General features: G+C 36.8%; 1 protein-coding gene across 1 annotated transcript in view; it reads left to right on the forward strand.

The window, feature by feature from the left end:
- Positions 1-2,784: 2,784 nt before the first annotated feature.
- Positions 2,785-21,494, forward strand: part of LOC112053187 (neuropeptides capa receptor-like) — a 54,373-nt gene continuing 35,663 nt past the window's right edge. The window contains exon 1 of the mRNA XM_052888637.1: positions 2,785-3,635. Within this exon, the coding sequence (XP_052744597.1) occupies positions 3,335-3,635 (301 nt within the window). The 5' untranslated portion in view covers positions 2,785-3,334. The remainder of the gene's footprint in view (positions 3,636-21,494) is intronic.

The raw sequence follows: 21,494 nt of genomic DNA on the forward strand, positions 1-21,494 counted from the left end.
AAATAAAAGAAAACAAGCAAAACAGAAACACAAGAAAAAGTAGAATACAAAAGGCGGCCTTATCGCTTAGTAGCGATCTCTTCCAGGCAACCTTAGGCTTAGGAACTTATTAGGACAACTGTAGGTGGTGTGTACGTAATAATAATGTACATATACATACATACAAATAACTACACACTAATACATAAACCATAATACAAAAATTATATAATAATTTGTGTATTATGGTTGGTCCTTCGGTGTAGGTTCCCGCTGGATTCACTCCATCCAGCCGAGATCGCTCCAGAAGCTTAGCAGGCCGCCCAGGTCGTCAATAGCCTCATGGAGTGTCGCTGAGGAATCAATGTAGGTTGCTCGTTGTTCCGTTACGCCTCTGCAAGTGAGCATAACGTGTAGCGGTGTCTCGTTTTCCTCCATGCATGCTCTACATGAGAGATTCATTCATCTATAAATAATAAATAACATAAGCCTGCACGTGGAACAGTATATGTACGAGTATATAAAGAAAATTATATACATAATTGTATACTGCAAATTAGAAACTGCCTCTTTGGTCCAGTAGTGAGTTTATACGGATTGACATCACGGATACTCGATTTCAAGCTCGGGTCAATTTAGGGAGTTTATATTTTAGAAATGGGCTCAGCCATTGTAGCCAAATGGTACGTCTCTTTCTACGATCGCAAACGCTTCGAAAACTAGAAAGATGTATGGGAATGACATTTACTTTGCTTTATTAGTAGGTAACACTGACTGTTTTTGGTGCATTTGAATAAAAAAACAAACGCTGGTGTGCGCACTTCGTTATCTGCGCAAAAATGACAGGCGTATCAAAATGTCATGTTATGGAAAACAGGCAAAGATGCAAATTAATTTTCAGAAAGTGTGTTTCCTCTCGAAAATCGGTTATAAAACGTCACATGACATACGTGGGCTTTGATAATTACAGCCTCTGCTTCCTTACTACATATATCTCTCGTCTTTGGTTTGAGCTGCAATATCGCCTCGGCTGTAACTTTCAACTTATATCATAATGTACTTGTTAAACGGTGTTTCAAAGATTTGCCGCGAAACTGAGTGGCTGGTGACATTTATGATAGTAGACCGCTCGCTTTATTTTTGGAGAAGTACTCGGTTTCGCTACTTTCTAAAACAGAACAGTTCTAACTCCATAATTGGCAACCATACATACCTATGGTAGGACCATGACCATTGGCTGACTTTTCAGTCTTCATAAAACGAGGTATATCTGGCTATCGCAGGCTGTATACATTAATAGCGTAAGTGCTACGCCGTAGACATCGACCGTAGCACTGTAGGAAGCTCTTAGAGCGGAAGGTGACTTGGAACGTATATTGGGTTCCGTGATGTCAGACAACTTCGTGGCTACTAAAATCCATCTTATTTATTTATACATAAAATAAATCTGTAGATAGGTAAATTATGGACATGCCAAAAATGCAATCAGCAAAATTTTCGTCCTTCTGTCTGTATGTTCGTTATGGAAATAAAAACTACTCGACTATTTAGACAGTCGATCTGAAAGAGTAAACTCTCACACACTTTTTTTACTGTTGCTGTTAATCAGTTGTAATAAATGTTCTACGGATCCCTGACTATATTTGAAAAGTACGATAAAGTAAACACAATTCATTAGATAATCCGCTTAGAGCTGTGTGAATGGAGACAATTATCTATCGACCAAGCCCCTTTCAATTGGAATAGCCAACTTCATCCCATCTTAGTAGATTGTCTCAATAATTGACACCGTTAAAGTGGTCCATTACATGAAGGCGTGGTAATTGTGTAGAGGCCATTGCGAAGAATTCTTTTCAAGGTTCTACTAATTAAATAAGACACAATAGTAGGGTTCATTGGACTTTGTAGAGGGTAAATTACTATACTTTATTTGATGAATATTTTTAACCGCTTTCCAGATAGGAGGACGTCCGCTATGCTCAACATGGCGTATGTTTTTTTTAAGGACAGAAATTAGAGTGATATTTTCATTATCTTTTGTATAAATATATCACATATTCTATCTATAATGAAATACATTGAAGTATCGTTGACAAAAGAAGTATGGACTATCTAATTTTAAGTGGAAAAAGTACCACTCATAACACAGTAGCCTCATATTTGTTAAATCAGTTAAATTATGACAATAAATAAAGAAATCTTGGGAACTTTTCTCGAAATTGCTGTCGAATTGAGATATAGCACATAAATGCATGAAAGGAATTCCTTTTTTTAAGATGTACAGAAAAGTCCGGGATGGCATATATCTTTTAAAAATAGCTTACTATACTATAGCTATACCTATTCTCTACTAAAAATAAAAAAAAATCATCTATACTTATAATAAAACTGTAACAGGTCAAATTCTATCTGTACATTGAAGATATTTTGAAAATTTACAAAAAAAATACGAAATATAATGTATTTCAAGAAATTTTTAAATTCAACCCTTAATGTCGTGAAATAGGGCTTGAAAGTTTACGTTGGTTTCCATAAAATAGTCACTAGTAGTAGTAGTACATATATTTTTTAGTTCTTTGTTTCACTGGTTAAAAACTTTGCAACACTATCCCAGAAAAGACTCAATAACAAAGACCTTGAATTGTAATTTAGTATCAGACTTGTCATTCAGTACGTGGATGCCATTGAGGATTTACGATGCAGTAGTATTCTGTAAATCCAATCTACAGTTGTGATGACAAGTTCCATTCAATCAGTATTCAAGACATTGTTCATTTCAGGCATCAGACAGTATGCGCCGGTAGCTCGTAATGGAAAGACGTGTTGATTGTAGCACGCAGTTTGCGATCTTATGGCGAAATACGAAGTTATACATAGCATAAGTAAAGTTTCAATTTAATTTAAAACCTTAAAAGTTACACAGCGAGACATTAACAGTGAAAATTATTTATTTTGTAGTATATTTGACTTTTTAATAACATACGTAGGAATGTTGTTTGAAAATTCTTATTAATGTGAATTTCGAAACTTTCGCGGAATAACTTTTAGAGGACATTTTCATTGTGGTTACTGTGAATATAGTCATATTTTGTTTAATTAAAAAGAATCTGAATAAAAACTATAAGTTAATTAAAAAGTACAATTTTAATGACATTGTTAGCAATTGAGTGAATTTTTTTTATGTTTTTCAAAGTGTTGCTAAAATTTATAGAGAAGTATACTGCAATTTCACAAGTTTTCAAAAATGTGACATGATGCCAATGCAAGGACACTTGACTGCAACAATATAAAAAATAATAATTATAAAATGAACTTTTTAACTAAGATTAAGCCAAGATCAAAGTAAAAAAAAATCATGGATTCGCAATCATTTCTGCGTACAAACGAAACGTATGACGACTTTTATAACCGATGCAACAATTTATCAAAATTCGACTGCAGTGAAGAGGAAATGCTATGGTGGTTGATGGGGTCACGTAGACTGCCTCTGACGGAGATAGTGCCGATAAGTGTGGTGCTCGTGGTGATATTCCTGACTGGGGTGGTGGGTAATGTTTGTGTTTGCGTGGTCATAGTCCGCAACCCAGGACTGCATACCGCTACGAACTATTACCTGTTCAGTTTGGCTGTGAGCGATCTGTTGCTGCTTTTGTTTGGTAAGTAGAATTAGGATATGTTATAGTACGATTATTAATTTCAGTCAGTAAAATGACAAGTGCAACCTACACTGAAATGTCATTTTAGACCTGGACCAATTAAGAAAACCTCAATCAGTCCAGCCGGGGATCGAATCCAGGACCTCCGTCATGTAAATCCACCGCGCTTACCACTGCGCCACGGAGGCCGTCAAAACCCAAAAGATAAAGAAAATTAATAACAACTGGTGGACGCCCGCGACTTCATTTACATGCAAGGTTTTACGGATTTTTAATAACTTATCCGGCGGAGTTTAGCAATTTAGGAAATTCGGCAGTTGCTATAACCAATGGAAAATCACGACAATTCTGACGATATCATAATAATCATATTTTGATATATGTATTAATTTATGAATTTGATTCTAAACTGCGTAACAGTTTACAATTTATGGGAATCAATTGTTCATAATGGCGAAATCTTAACCTTACTTTTTGCTTGTACCAGTAACCGGGTAAACAATAGTAATCATTTAAATGTTCATACCGCAAAATTCATAACCCTCCTTTTTGCTTAGTCACTTTCACTTTTGACACGTCAAATGACTATTTGTAAAGATTCTACCACCGGTTCGGAAGGCAGGTTCTGCTGAGAAGAAACCGGCAAGAAACTCAACAGTTGCTCTTTTTAAAAAATCATACGTAATCATATTTAATCGTATTATAATTTACAATTGATGATAACATTACAATTTCTTATAGTTTTACTTTTTGTGTGAAGATGGAAGCTGATCCAATGGCGTCCAAGCGACGCACATGCTCCGATTCCGAAGTGTGTGGGCCCGGGGCATGCACTTCCAACTTTCAGTTGTGTGCAATTTAAGAAATTAATTATCACGTGTCTCAAACGGTGAAGGAAAAACATCGTGAGGGGACCTGCATACCTGCGAATTTTCTTAATTCTCTGCGTGTGTGAAGTCTGCCAATCGGCAATGACCCAATGGGCCAACGACGAAGGACTATCGGATTTAATTTGCGCTCTAAGTTGAGTGCATTAATGCTTTCCATCAAGGTTAATTGTAATTAAACGCGGATATTTTTTTTATGCAATAAAGGCATATTGCATAAAAAAATATCCGCGCTATACTCTAAAACTTCTGAAAGAATTTTCATGCGGTTTACATTTATAATTTGTTTCATGTAGGATGGTGCGGGTGACAGTTCGTTTCAATCTTTAAAGTTTGCCGCGATTCACGATAATAGTATGTATTATGGACGTCATACATGCGGCTGTCACTGTATCCATGCTATCTGAAAAACACTTTAGGCATACCTAGTGCTAAGTTCTTCATGAAGTAGGAAGGTAGATAATATAGCAAGGTTTAGTGTAAAATAGTCTTAAATAAAACAACAATTGTTAGGAAAATCGGAAAAGTCGCCTGTAATAAAGCATAATTTAATTTTCATCTCACTAGCTCGGAAAAGTTTGCTCATTTCGCACAGCAATCTTTGCTTCGTGAAACGAGCAAAAGTCTATTTTGCTGCCTAGGCAGGAAAATGAATTTGAATTCAGAATGTGAAGAAGTAAGTACGTTAGCACTTAATTAGTAGAAAGTGTATAATATGTGATAGTAATTTTTAACATTTACGCCTAATATTATACTAGGGTCATTTGAAACGTTAGTAGCCTAACGTATATGTATATGAATGTCATATATTTTTGAGTACTTGAAGACGAAAGGTATAACACTGAACTTAAGCCATGCTAAAAATTGAGATACAAATAAAAGATTACGACATACGAGGTCCTAATTCATTTCAATTTTCAGCTTAAGGTATATTTATTGTGAAAAAGTGGGCGACGGTGTTCAAACGGATCGTGACAGCGCTGAACATGACCGGTCAACCGTCATCGTCGACCATCAAATAAAACATAAAAAAAATTGTGACATGATTTTGTCTGATCATAAATTGACTTTTAAGAAGAAAACTGACACAATTTTGCGAGCATCCGGGCTAGTAAAATTATACATATATGACAAGTTTACACATTTTGCTAGTATTTAGTGAAAAACCTATCTCAAATTTCTTAAGTAATTCTTAAAAATAAACCTTGCCTGAGTTTGTTGTGGGCTCTTCTCGGACCAAGGCGCATTTGGAACCCTCGAAACTTTAATTTTAAGTTTTCGAATGATTATTATCACTATTATCTTAAGTTTAATATAACCTGACGTTTCGAAAGAGCTTGTAAACTAAGCCTATTTGAAATAAATGAATTTTGACTTTGACTTTGACTTTAAGTAAGTATAAACTCAGTTGTTAATTTTGCCCTACACTGGGCAAAATTAACAACTGGGTATATATACTTACTTAAGACCCTGCGTCTGGCGTACTTGAACTGTGTGATTGCTCTGTACTTAATTAAACTAAGTACTGTACTTTATTAAAATTATTAGGTTTAATTAAACTAATTAGTAACCGAAGGGGAGGAAATTAAAGGGTTGAAGCGTCTTTCCACGAGAGTTGTGTGCTTGGGGAGTTTGTTGGTAATATTGTGTATACAACTATACATAATACAAGGATAGAAAATACTCCGTGATAGGGTTCGAATCCGGTCCGGGGCATGCACCTCCAACTTTTCAGTTGTGTTTTTTTTTTTTTTTTTTTATTCTTTACAAGTTAGCCCTTGACTACAATCTCACCTGATGGTAAGTGATGATGTAGTCTTAGATGGAAGCGGGCTAACTTGTTAGGAGGAGGATGAAAATCCACACCCCTTTCGGTTTCTACACGGCATCATACCGGAACGCTAAATCGCTTGGCGGTATGTCTTTGCCGGTAGGGTGGTAACTAGCCACGGCCGAAGCCTCCCACCAGCCAGACCTGGACCAATTAAGAAAATCTCAATCTGCCCAGCCGGGGATTGAACCCAGGACCTCCGTTTTGTGTGCATTTTAAGAAATTAAATATCACGTGTCTCAAACGGTGAAGGAAAACATCGTGAGGAAACCTGCACACCAGAGAATTTCTTAATTCTCTGCATTGTGCCAGCGTGGTGGACTATTGGCCTAACCCCTCTCATTGTGAGAGGAGACTCGAGCTCAGCAGTGAGCCGTATATGGGTTGATAACGACGAGAAAAATATACTACCATACTACAGCCTTTCTTGATGAGTACTGTTTACCAACAAACAAATTAAAGTGAGGGTATAAATCACTAGTCATTTCACACCTTTTACAACAACAATTTTAATTTACTTGTTCTTAAATTAATGAAAATAAATTTGATTAATAAGCTTAGAACAATTAGATATGGTTAATATTTTTTATATAACATTTAATAAAGAAACCATACTTAATTTCAAATAAATAAGTTATGAAATGACATCGTTTTCTACCTTTTTTTACCTTCATTTTTAAATAATTAGTTGGTAAACAGTTTTCACCAAGAAAGGTTGAAGTATAGGTACTTGTCAAAACCGCTATTACGAGTATGACAAAACCGAAACTCAGGTAGCTTTTAAAGCTAGTTTACTATAGATTAAGCTCAAAAGTATCCGTGTGTAGATTTAAAAAAAAATACTTTCTTATTTTAGAATTTAAACTATCGTGAGTGTTACAACTATCCAATGCGCCACTCGTGCGTAAAACAAAAGTTAATCTAATGTTTATAAAACAGACTACTTTTTTGACGGCTTCCGTGGCGCAGTGGTATGCGTGATGGATTTACAAGACGAAGATCGAACCCAGGACGGTTCGATCTCCGGCTGGACTGATTGAGGTTTACTTAATTGGTCCAGGTCTGGCTGGTGGGAGGCTTCGGCCGTGGCTAGTTACCACCCTACCGACAAAGACGTACCGCCAAGCGATTTAGCGTTCCGGTATCACAATTTTGACGGCCTACGTGGCGCAGTGGTATGCGCGGTGGATTTACAAGACGGAGGTCCCGGGTTCGATCCCTGGCTGGGCCGATTGAGTTTTTCTTAATTGGTCCAGTTCTGGCTGGTGGGAGGCTTCGGCCGTAGCTAGTTACCACCCTACCGACAAAGACGTACCGCCAAGCGATTTAGCGTTCCGGTATGATGTCGTGTCTTAACAAATTAGCCCGCTTCCATCTTAGATTACATCATCACTTATCATCAGGTGAGATTGTAGTCAAGGGCTAACATGTAAAGAATAATAAAAAAAAAACTAATACGATACTAGAAACTTATCCTTCTTGTAGGTTGGTTAAAAAAGGCGGAGTTTATGCTACAGTCCGTATTTGATCAGTGAATCGATCTTAATGAAAAATGGCACTGAAAATAGCTGTAATACGGAGGCGGGTTTTTCACTGAACGGAAAATTTTCTTGTCAAATGGGAACATTACCTTTTAGTGTTGAATTTGGGAGACTAGCCAACTACGTGTAGATGTGTGGATGTTATATTTAGAACAAACGTGTGTTAACACAGGTGGAGTTAATACTTGCAATTGTTATGAGTTCTTACGAGTATGGGGTATTTTTGACGTGACAACGTCTTATAATTCGATGGAGTCGGCTGCACACTCGAAAAACGATGACGTCACGCGTCGTTCCCTCGCTTTAGGGTTGCCAACTTTTTTACAAGAAATAAAGTAAATTCTGCTCTATGAAGATTATTAAATAGTATTTTAGAAAAACGAGCATTTTCTTTTGAAAAATGCACCATTCTATCAGTATTTTCTTATGACGATGTCATGTTCAACTATCGTCAGTAAACCGACTTTACAGACAACCGATTTTTTATTCTTTACAAGTTGGCCCTTGATTACAATCTCATCTGACGGTAAGTGATAATGCAATCTAAGATAAAAGCGGGCTAACTAAGTACGATGAAAATCCACACTTACGTTTTCTACACGGTCGATACGTCTTTGTCGGTATGATGGTAACTAGACACGACCGAAGCCTCCCACCGCCAGACCTGGACCAAATAAGAAAACCTCAATTGGCCCAGCCGGGGATCGAACCCAGGTCCTCCGTTTTGTAAATCCACTGCGCATACCACTGCCGTCGGAGGCCATCGAGTTGTGTTAACAATTAATATTTTTTTCACTAAAAAAGGGGATATATTTGTATACATTTGGGGGCTTGTGCTAAATGTTTTGCAGTGTAAATTAACATAAAATGTTTAGTGTAGGTAATAGGTATGGAGAACATGTCAGGGGATGGTGAGTTTTAACGCATTCTAGAAGGATCCTTTGAAAGTTAATGAACTGATGTTATGATATATAGCACAGGGTGTTTTAAAATCTTGAATTTGCCAAATGCTATGCTTGAACAGTGTATTTAAATTCAACACATTTAATAATGCAACTACACTATACAATTAAACAAAATCCGCTCTTAGCGGACATCTACAACTATAAACCTCCATGCCAAATTTAATCTCTGTACGTCTAGCGGTTATACAGATTTCGTAATAAATGACTTTTCTCATTTATTTATTAAGATGACAATACAGAGGAAAAATTGGTAGTGTCGTAGGGGGTAATCTCTGGATCTACTGAACCAATTTTGAAAAATTTACCGTATTCTTCGCGGGAACTACGCGAGTAAAACCACAGGGCGTCGGGTAATCTTATATATGTATAAGCGGTTAAAAACTCTGTTTGTCACCGATGGCTTTCTTGTGATTGCTTGTTTGCGCAACTGTCAAAGCGAAGCTTGAATGGGTCTGCTAGTTTATATTATAAAAAACAATTGCTGAAATTCCTTTCGAAAACCTAGTATCTCGAGCGGGAGGGGAAGGTTCGCAGATGCACTTCGCTAAGGGATTTAGTTAGGCATTATAAAATATGGTGCCTAATTGTGTCCCTAATGTGTATATGTAATTTTACTTTATATAATAACATAACATAATAGTGAACTCGTCGTCCTCACAAAAACGTCAGATTTATGAGGATGGCTATTTATGTACCTAATTATGTAACACTTTTGTTTTTTGTGCAATAAAATAAAAAATAAAAAGTAAAATGGCTAAACACAGGCTTGACTTTTCAAAGTAAAAGTTCAGGAAGAAATGACGGCTTTCAAAAAATAGCGGTATAATCAAGTACCCTTGAAACTTATACTTGGGTTTTTTGCAAGGAGACCCATTTTCCTGCAATCTATAAAATTGAATTATTGGTTCCAAGTTCTCCTTGATGATATTGGACTTTGTTAGGACAGCGTTTGTCAGCAATCTATGAAATTAAATCTTTTTTCCCTTTACTTTTTTTAGGAATTAATCTGTATGTAGGTAAGTGGCGTACATAGAAATTCCTTTATACACTAGCCACATGGTACAAAGAAACCACATGAATATTTTGTTGTTCAGATAACTCAACTACAAAAAGCTGCATAAACGAGAATTTCCAAGTATGTAGATTAGCCTTAATAGCCCAATGTGTATGACCTTTGATTACGATTCCGGAGGTGTGGGTTCGAATCCGGTCTGGGGCTTGTATGTCCAACTTTTCAGTGTGTGTATTTAAGAAATTGAATATCTCGCGTCTCAAACGGTGAACGAAAACATCGTGAGGAAACCTGCATACCAGAGAATTTTCTTAATTCTCTGCGTGTGTGAAGTTTGCTAATCCGCATTGGGTCATCGTGGAAGTCGAAGGTCCTGGGTTCGATCCCCGGCTGGGCAGATTGAGATTTTCTTAATTGGTCCAGGTCTGGCAGGTGGGAGGCTACGGCCGTGGCTAGTTACCACCGGCCGAAGCCGGCAAAGACGTACCGCCAAGCGATTTAGCGTTCCGGTACGATGTCGTGTAGAAACCGAAAAGGGGTGTGGACTTTTATCCTCTTCCTAACAAGTTAGCCTGGTTCCATCTTAGACTGCATCATCACTTACCATCAGGTGAGATTGTAGTCAAGGGCTAACTAGTAAAGAATTTAAAAGAAAAAAAAAGGTACCTATCTACTAAAAAATATATATATGTCGGCGATTCGGCGATGATGGATAGTGTTACTTTGTGTATCTGCCATCCTTGACACATAAAGCTTAGAACCTGCTCTTAGACTACGGCTTCTCCGTTATCAGAAGTAGTATTTAGTCCGCTCCGCCGATATCAGCAGTGGAATATAGTCGATACCCCGTTAAATACATATTTTTTTCGCTAGGATTCCATGCTAAATAACCGCATACCTTTTTAAGAAATAAAAAATCTAGAAAAACCTGCTCAATTTTTACACTCGTTTGTTTAATCAACTTTAGTTTCCAACGGTAACAAGTGTAATTGCATTTCGACTTCTTCTTAGATGGAAAAGAAATAAGTATTAGTTAGATTGCGGACTGCCAACTGAGTTTCTCTTTAACGAGTGTTAGGGTCGTAACTCACTTGACACCGCACTCGCGCGTTAAAATGAAGAATTACAATTGTGAGCTTTGTCATGTTTGTAAGATAGTAAAAAACAGTATTAGCCATTTTTGAAGTCTCTCATTTATTTATTAATTTTTTTTACAAATTTTTAACAATATAAGTGTAAAATACAAAACATTATTAAAAATTTATAAAAAAAATTCACCCTCCCGCTGCGGGACATTTGAGTGCCCAAGCAACCGGTGGTCAGGGCTCCAGAGTGAGGAACTTGCTCACAGTACGCGCCGTCTCAAGAATCACTGCCTTTTGTATCCGACTCTTGATCCAACAGTTGAGCGAAAGTTTAGCCATATATTGTTATTTTCAATATTTTTTTTGTTGCTGTAAATTAAATATGTACAACACTTTTTTAAAATTGCAATTAAAGTGTTGTTTATCTGTTTGTCGTGAAACTTACACTTAAAATTAGGTTACAGTTTTTGTAACAAAGTTAACTATATGGTGTATAGTATTCAACATTCTTATGTTAGGTAATTAACAATATATTAAACAAAAACCGCAAAAATGGACAAACGCGCATACAACATTCCGTTCCCTTGTGAGTGAATTATTATTAAAGCTCGTTGGTATTAGTAACAGCCTGGGTTCTGACTCGCCTTTCGCGCGTCAGGTACTAGCGAACGTTACGATACGGTTTCTTTACGGATATGAAATAGTGAGTGTATGACCATAGAATTCCATTTAAAGATTAATCCTCACATGACCGGCCGATTCAGGTTTTTTTTTTATTCTTTACAAGTTAGCCCTTGACTACAATCTCACCTGATGGTAAGTCATGATGCAGTCTAAGATGGAAGCGGGCTAACTTGTTAAGAGGAGGATGAAAATCCTTTCGGTTTCTACACGGCATCGTACCAGAACGCTAAATCGCTTGGCGATACGTCTTTGCCGGTAGGGTGGTAACTAGCCACGGCTGAAGCCTCCCACCAGCCAGAACTTTACTAATTAAGAAAATCTCAATCTGCCCAGCTGGGGATCGAACCCAGGACCTCCGTTTTGTAAATCCACCGCGCAAACCACTGCGCCACGGAGGCCGTCAAAAGGTAAAGGCAGGTAGGGTGCCGAATAGCTCTAGTGAGCTATGTCCTAAGTGAGCTAGTGAGAGAGAGGACCCTTCTCGAATTTTGTAACATCGATGATATTCTGGCATGACTGGCAATAATGTGACATGACAAATAGAAACGAACCAAAACGTAGAAATAGAAAAAAAATCTACTTTTCGAAGCGTTTGCGGTTGTAGATAGAGAATCGACGTGCTACTTGGCTAAGGGGCTGGATAGATTTGTCACTCAGTCTTATAATGTATTTTTACTGACTGACTGAGTGCATAAAATGTTTGAGCTATTTAAGCTTTTACTCATTTATTTAGAACACACCGATCTATACTATACTATATACTATACTATACTATACTTACTATTAATATTATAAATTCGAAAGTAACTCTGTTTGTCTGTATGTTACCTTTTCACGACTAAACGGCTGAACCGATCAAGATGAATTTTGGTATGATCGTGAATGGGACCTTGGAGCAAAACATAGGATACTTTTTGACCCTAAAATAAAAATAGAAGGGGGTGAAATAGGGGTTGAAATTTTGAATGGAAAGTCCTTAATTTTTAGAGTTACTCTTTTAATTGTTCATCCTACTAATATTATAAACGCGAAAGTTTGTATGGATGTTTGTTATTCTTAAACGCCGAAACTTCTAAACCGATTTAGTTGAAATTTGGAATGGAAATAGATATTACTCTGGTTTAACACATAAGTTACTTTTTATCCCTGAAAAGTCCATGGTTCCCGAGGGATTTGTGAAAAACTAAATTTCACGCGGACGAAGTCGCGGGCGTCTGCTAGTTAACAATATACAGGATGTTCCGTAAATAGTACGACATACTTTACAGGTAATGATAGCTGAAGCCATTCACGGGTTGCATTATAGCTTGGCAACTTCGTTCGTAACACTGTGGTCCGCGCGGGTCGGGGGGCGTGTAGCGATGAATGTTAAACCCACAAATAATGCACCTCACTTCCTCGCACGTACGATTTCACACCCGCGCAATCTTTCCCCCCGTCGCCCGCATATCATGGGAGTGTCATCAACGAACTTGCCAAACTATATACACAGTCGGGGGTCAAAAGTAGCTAAAAACCCAAAAAACCTGTGGTGTTTCAAGGTTATCATGAAAAAAGTTGCGGGCATCCGTTAGTATGCTATAAAATGTATTATATAAAGCTTTTGTAGAGTTTTCAAGAGCTAGCCAAATAAGATTAAGGTCGTTCCTAGGCGGAGGCTGGATGCTTTATCTCAACGGATGAGTGCTCTGTGAAAGTTAGGCAAAAATATCAACGAGAAAATGTAAGGAATTTAAAAAAAGGTTGTTTTTTTATCTTATACAATGTGTTTGGGTGTTTCATTATTTATGAATTGTTGAAAAGATTCTGTTATTAACTGAGCTATCACACTAGCGGATTGAAAGAAAGAAAGAAAAAAATATTTTTATTTGGTCAGTAAACTTAAAACTAAGCTTTTATATTTTACAAAGAACAAGAAAATAAAGGTCTCCCACTCAGCTTAAAGCTGCAGCTAGCTGCAGCGCTGGTTCTCAGTGGAAGCCTTTAAAAGGGTTCACGGGCGCAAACAACAGTTAACAAAAATAATAAAATAAGTAAAAGCAAAAAAAATACATAAAACAATATAACTACAAAAATATTAAATATAACTAAATAAACACTACATTACACTAAAAAACAAAGAAAAAACTACCTACTTAGCTCTATTAAATGTTGCGAACGTAAGGAAGCAGAGGCTGTAATTATCAAAGGGCACGTCATACGACGTTTTATAACACATTTGCGAGGAACACACACTTTCTGAAAATGAATTTGCATCTTTGCCTGTTTTTCATAAGATGACATTTTGATACGCCTGTCATTTTTGTACAGATAACGAAGTGCGTACACCAGCGTTTGTTTTTTAGACAAATGCATCAAAACACGCCAGTATTAATAATAAAGTAAATTAATATTTTTGTGTTTCTGATACAGATAAATGGTTATTACATTTATTGTCAAAATTAAAGAATTAAATGGTTTTTTTATATTTTATTTCACGAAGTTAATTTTATTCATAAAATGTTGAGCACTTTTCGGACATAAAAACTCTTTGCCAAGATTTAAAAAAGTACCGTTCGTTATTAGACGGATGATAAAGGTTTTATATTACATTACGGCATATGTGCATTTTTCTTTACATTACGGCACATGTTCGTAATGTAAAGCGATACTTTACAAGCAAATGCGTTATAAAGACGGCGGCAAAATTTAGAACTAACTTGAACTAGAATGTAGCAGGGACCATGGATTTTTCCGGGATAAAAAGTATCCAGAGTATCTATTTCCATTCCAAATTTCAGCCAAATCGCTTCAGTAGCCGCAGCGCAAAAGAGCAACAAACATACTTACACACTTACACACTTACACACTTTTACACTTACACTCTTACATACAAACTTTCGCCTTTACAATATTAGTGTGACTAACACAAATTATATTTGTGGTTATATTTGCTAATATTTCTCCTTCAATAAAAAGGTAGACGTCCCCACGTTGGTGCTCGTAATATGATAAACGTACATTTTCGCTGTCAGACGGAATTGTTACATAAAACTGTCGCACCTATAGAGTGAGGGCCAGCCATAGCCAGACTAACCTGGACCTGTAGCCAAGTGGCACGTCGATTCTCTATCTACAAACGCTAACGCTTAGAAAACTAAAAAAATATGGGAATAACAGATCCGATCGACAACTTGATCACGTGACCTAGATATCTTTTCTTTAGAATTAGCCTAGCTAAATAGAATTAATATTGAGATGCTTAAAATATATCTTCAACGGTGTTTTTCGGTTACTGCGAAGCTAAGACACGGTCGAATTGAGAAACCTCCTCCTTTTTTTGAAGTCGGTTAACTAGCGAACGCCTGCGACATCGTCCGCGTGAAACTTAGTTTTTCATAAATCCCTCGGGAACCATGATGTGTTAATCCAGTGAAAATCCATTTCTATTCCATATCCGTTTTAAATTGACAAAGTTTCGTACAATCTTTCATCCCTTATTTTATCCCCTTGGGGGTAGAATTGATCAAAATCCTTTCTTAGCGGATGCCTACGTCATAACATCTACCTGCATGTCAAATTTCAACCTGATCCGTTCAGTGGTTTGGGCTTTGCGTTGATAGATCACTATGTCAGTCAGTCACTGATTTAAATGAGTAATATATTAAGATTAAAAAAAATAATAATACGCCTTATACTTACTTCAACCTTCTTATATCAAACAGAAAACTTACAGCCTTCATAAAATGAGGACAGTCTAGCTATCGCAGGCTTTTAGTCCATTATGAGTTCCTGCAAAATTCGTCGCGTCGCGCAAATAAAATTTCAATTCCTCCCTTCCCTTTCCTTAGATAAATTAAATCCCTCTGATATACAGGTATTTTACCCCTAAGCTCGTAATGGTAATATTTTTCATATCATGTCTGTCAGTTTTAACATGCTTATACATATATATTACATTCACTTGTAACTATGTATGTAATAAAATCATGGAATCTTAATTTGACCCACTTCCCGGTCTTCGATTAGGATGAAATTTTGCACACGCTCTGAGTTCTGATGATACATGACTAGCTAAAGGGTTTGCCGTCAGGAATATGAAAAAAATAGTCACGTGACTCAAATCCAATATGGTGGACGTCCAAGATGGCGGAGAGGCTATTTGAAATGCACCCCCATGATAAGGGTATCAAGCGTGTTTTTTAGTATTTAAACTATTCATGTTATTTTCAAGTTGCAGAAGTTTCGAATCAACGTCATTCGTTATTTTACTTTTATAATAGTAGGTACTACCCGACGCCCCAAGGTTTTACCCGCGCAGTTCCCGTTCCCGTGAGAATAAAATATAGCCTAAGACACTCACAAATAACCCTGACCACTGGTTGCTTGGGCACTTAAAGGTTTAGTACTTTAAATAATGTTTTGTAATCAGACCAACTATTGTATAGGATCTGCCTCGCTAGGTGTTACTTTTCTGTCAAAGTATATGATCAACGATCTAATGAGATTATAAAAACTGTTTCTATAGAATCGATGTTAAATAGTTGTAATCGTGTTCGCCGGTTTAAGAGCTCCGTAAAAATATCTCTTTGAGCAGTTGAATGGTGTAAAAAACGGACAAAAACTTCTAGTTTAGTATAACATATATACCAAATCTAAGCTCGTTTTCCTCGGGAAATTAAAGACAATTTTGTTTGTGATGGGTGCGATACAGGTCCTTCTATAATTGGTCTGAGGTTTTGTATTATATTTTATATTAATAACATTGTTAAAAATTAAAAAAAAAGGATAAATAAATAAATAAGTGGGATATAAAATGAAAGCTCGCTGTATTCAAAACCATTTTCGAGTAAATACCGCTGCATAGCGAGGACAAAGCAAACAGTTGGACTACTCGTAAAACAAACAAAACAATGTGTAATAAACTAACCGTTTGTTTGTTTTTTTGGATTTTGTTTTAGGATGAGTATAATTTCCCCGACACTCTAATGTCAGCCACTGACGATCAATACATCGCGACCAACACACGATCAGTTTTATTGGACGTCAAGTTAATTAACAATTTCAGACCATTAAAAAAAATCAACTAGCATATTCCGTTGTGTTAGTAAAGTAAAGTAAAGTTAGTTAAGTATTTAATAGGCTACTCGCCTGCTGTACAAAACTAAGAAGATTTTTTGCATATAGGCAGTTTAGATGCCTAGAAACTCTAATAACATTTTTATTTGTGAAAATAATCTCATAATTGTAATATTTTTATAAAACAACATTGTATTTTTACCGCACCGCAAACGCCAATCATAAACTGTCACGTTATTTACTACAAGGCAGCGGTTTGTGATTGGCGCTTGCGGTGACGTGATATATCACATCACTGCAAACGCCAATCACGCTGTTATCTCTATGAATGACGTCACTTGATAATTAATGTGTTGTGTTTCGGCGGCAAAAATATTATGTAGATATTTTTTCATATATATTAAATTTATTACTGGTTATTATTGAGGGAACAAAATAAAATATACCTTATAATACTTCCATAATTCAGTTTAAACACTGTTTACAAAAGAGGCAAGTAGCCTAATCTAAGGGCTATCTAAGTAGTACATGAAGTGATCGCTTTCGCTTAAATGAAAGGAACGTTGCTTTACTGAAAAATGAGTTTGAGCCTAAAAAGTGTTCCGAATGGATTAACGAAAAAACCTCGAACCCATATTGAATGATTGGTGGGCCTTCACAAATTGAAGAGCACTTTTTGTCGAACTAAAATAACCAATATCGGTTTTAGTTCCAATATTACGTACAATGTTACGTAATTCTATATACCTAATCTAAATAAAGTTAGTAATTTTATTTGACGACTACGCCATCTATATACTCCCACTAGCGGACCCGCTCAAGCTTCGCTTTGACTTATGATGCACTTCTTCCTTATCCCTACCCTACCCTGCTTCTACTCTACTCCTACCCTACCCCTACATTACCTCTACCGTACCTCAACCCTACCCCTACCCTAGTCATACCCTACTTTTACCCTACCCCTAGGACTTAGGGGCTTGAAAAATAGATGTTGGCCTATTCTCATAGATACCGGATAAGCACAAAAAATTTCATCAAAATCGGTCAAGCCGTTTCGGAGGAGTATGGCAACGAAAACTGTGACACGAGAATTTTATAAATTATATAATATTACTTACCAACAGGTGAGATTGTAAAGGGCTAACTTGTAGAGAATAAAAAAAAGACATCTCGCGGTTTCATCCAGATAAAATATATGTTCGGTCCTGGATTAGCCTATAAGCTATTTAAGCAATGCTTAGGGAGCACCAGAAACGACCGAGAAAAAAAACTAGCACACGAATGAAATTTCAAAATAACGTTATTTCATAATAAGCGATTTTTTGAATAATTCTTTGTAGTTCAATTAAGGTGGAGAGGGCAGGGTTGATTGCATCAAGTTATCTTAATCCGGCACTGTATGTTAGTCGATGATAGCTTTCCATTTCTGAAACAACTTTTAAACTCACATTAGTGGCTTAATGGTAAGCCATATTTTGAGCCATTTTTACCACCGACTTGTTTGCCATGACTGAAACATACCCACAAACTTAATCCAATTAAAAAAATAAAGTCCTAATTGATCTAAGCTGGAAATCGAACCCAAGAACCCTCTGTTTTTAAAGTATAGCATTCTAAACAGCATCAGAGTGTCATTAGTAAACAGCGTGACCTTCTCCACGTGGACGCTCCGAATAAAGATATATTGTCCAATGATAATTTTATACAATAGATCGGTTAAGTCGCTACAAAATCACCGCAAAAAGTGATTCGAATAATAGGCTACAATACTGAACGCACACATGCACAATTTTGTCTTTAATTCCGTTATATATTTTATGTTTACATAGTTTTTACACTTCCTGAACACAACTCGACATTGAAACGATATTTAGGTATTTCTTGTTTAAATAACATTCGTTGTTGACCACAACTAACATTGAGTTGACTATAAATTTCCTCTTTTGAGCGTCTCATTTTTCATGCAAAAATTTAATCGCAAAAAGCGCATCTAACAGTATATAGTCGATATTATCGGATTCAAAAAACGAAATTCGTATGTACTCGTAGTGCATAACCCTTCATATAATTTAAGAATTCTCGAGTCAAATTAATTATTAATTTAAACCTCTTTTGCCCGCTACCTCTTATCTCATCGTCGCTTAACATCGGTGAGATAGCAGTCGAGGGTTCACTTTTACTTCATATAGGGGAAAAGAATCCCTTTTTTTGGATATCCTTTCACTATTACACCATTGGATATTAAGTCCAATAAATTCTCCTAACCTAAATCGGTATCCATACAAAGGCATCCAAATGTTCTTATTTCCGGAGTTTTATTGCTAAGATATTAATATGGGGTGAATAAATTATGAACGTAACACATTTCTTGTACGAAAAATTTTGCGAAATTCTATTTTTCACAAAATATTACTTAATATTACACGATACGGTACTTCTACTCGACTGTCGAAGGAAGATTATAGTTTACTAGCTGACGCCGCGTGGGTTCACTTGCGTGTTTCCCTTTTACGTAAGAATACGGGGATAATATATAGCTTATAGCCTTCCTTGATAAATGGGCTATCTAACACTGAAAGATTTTTTCAAATTGGACCAGTAGTTCCTGAGATTAGCGCGTTCAAACAAACAAACTCTTCAGCTTTATAATATTAGTATAGAAGTATAGATGAGATGTATATCTGTTATATGTATATGTAAACTAGTGGACGCCCGCGACTTTGTCTACGTGAAATTCAGTTTTTCACTAATTCTACGGGAACCATAGATTTTTTCAAAATAAAAAGTAACCTCTATAGTCTATATTGTTCCTTAACCTCCTTTGAAAGTCCCGTTAAAATCGCTCTAGGCGTTCCAAACTGAGCCTAATTAAAATAATATATTACTTTTGACTTCGTATTTTTTTTTATTCTTTACAAATTAGCCCTTGACTACAATCTCACCTGATGGTAAGTAATGATGCAATCGGACGGAAGCGGGCTAACTTGTTAGTAGGAGGATGAAAATCCACACGCTAAATCGTTTGGCGGTACGTCTTTGCCGGTAGGGTGGTAACTAGCCACGCCCGAAGCCTCCCACCAGCTAGACCTGGATCAAAAAGAAAATTTCAATCGGCTCGCCCAGGGATCGAACCGTGGACCTCCGTCTTGTAACGAGGTCTTCAAACATAGTTACCTAATAAAAGTTCAAGACTCGTAGACCAAAGGAATCTTTTATATGTACTAATAATTAATAGTCTAATTATTAACTTAAGGTACCTAAATATTCCATTTAATTACTTAAGAAGCAATAAAGAATTACGATAGAAGTCATAAATGAAAGTTCCCTAAAGGATAAAAACAGAACATAAAAAAACGATGTTATTAGTATTTCAATAGCGATGATTGTGTATAGATAATACAATATGACCTCTGCCTTCAATTCGGAGGGCGTAGGTTCGAATCCAGTCTGGGGCATGCACCTCCAACTTATCAGTTATGTTCATTTCAAAAATTACATATTGTCACGTGTCTCAAACGGTGAAGGAAAACATCATAAGGAAACCAGCATACCTGATATTTTTTTTAATTCTCTGCGTGTGTGAAATCTGCCAATCCGCATTGGACCAATAAATGGTCAATCAATCAATCAATCGATTGATAGATTGATTGATTGATTGAACAGCGTGGTGGACTATTAGCCTAACCGCCCTCATTCTGAAGGGTCCAGTACACAATGACGTATGCTGGCCCACTACAGGCAATCGTCATTGTTTACAGGGGTGATCATTATTGACCCATATTTCGCTCACTGCTAAACTCGAGTCTCCTCTCAGAATGAGAGGAGTTAGGCCAATAGTCCACCACGCTGGCCCAATGTGGATTGGCAGACTTCACACACGCTGAGAATCAAGAAAATTATCTGGTATGCAGGTTTCATCACGATATTCTCCTTCAACGTCTGAGACACGTGATATTTAATTTTTTAAAATGCACATAACTAAAATTTGGAGGTGCATGCCCCGGACCGGATTCAAATCCACACCCTCTGGAATCGGAAACAGAGGTCCTATCCACTGAGCTATCACGGCTCAATCTTGTTTATGGTCATAAAATGTGTTCTTATTTTTGTGACTGTCACACTTTGTATTATTATCAACCCATATTCGGCTCACTACTGAGCTTGAGTCTCCTCTCAGAATGAGAGGGGTTAGGTCAATCAAGAAAATTCTCTGGTAAGCAGGTTTCCTCACGATGTTTTCCTTCAACGTTTGAGACACGTGATATTTAATTTCTTAAAATGCACATAACTGAAATGTTGGAGGTGCATGCCCCGGACCGGATTCGAGCCTACACCCTCCGGATTCGGAGGCAGTGGTCATATGAGCTATCACGGCTCATGGATGCATTGAGCTAATCACATTCATCTTAGCAATTCTCTTGGATGAATTCCAAACAGACATTAAGCAACTTAAACAACTGAATCATGAAGACCGTTGAAGTTTTAAGCACCTGTTTGTACATAAAGAATGATTTATGGCTTGGTCCCTTTGCTTTTACTTGTTTATAGTTTATGGTCCAAGTTTCTTATTTATGTCTGAATATTATAAATGCGAACGCGACTTCGTTGACGATTATAAACCGAAATCCGGCGATGGCCCGACATAGTTTATTTTAGAAAGCAGAAAAAGCTGAAACCGGTAAGTGGCTCAAGTATGGCTCTCTGACAGAAGAAGAAAGGTTTAGCAAAAAAAAACATTTATGAAGTCATGTTAAAAACTGAAGGTGAATCAGGGCCTTCGTATATATCGGGAACTT

This window comes from Bicyclus anynana, chromosome 23 (genome assembly GCF_947172395.1).
Source record: "Bicyclus anynana chromosome 23, ilBicAnyn1.1, whole genome shotgun sequence".
Classification (NCBI taxonomy): Eukaryota; Metazoa; Arthropoda; class Insecta; order Lepidoptera; family Nymphalidae; genus Bicyclus; species Bicyclus anynana.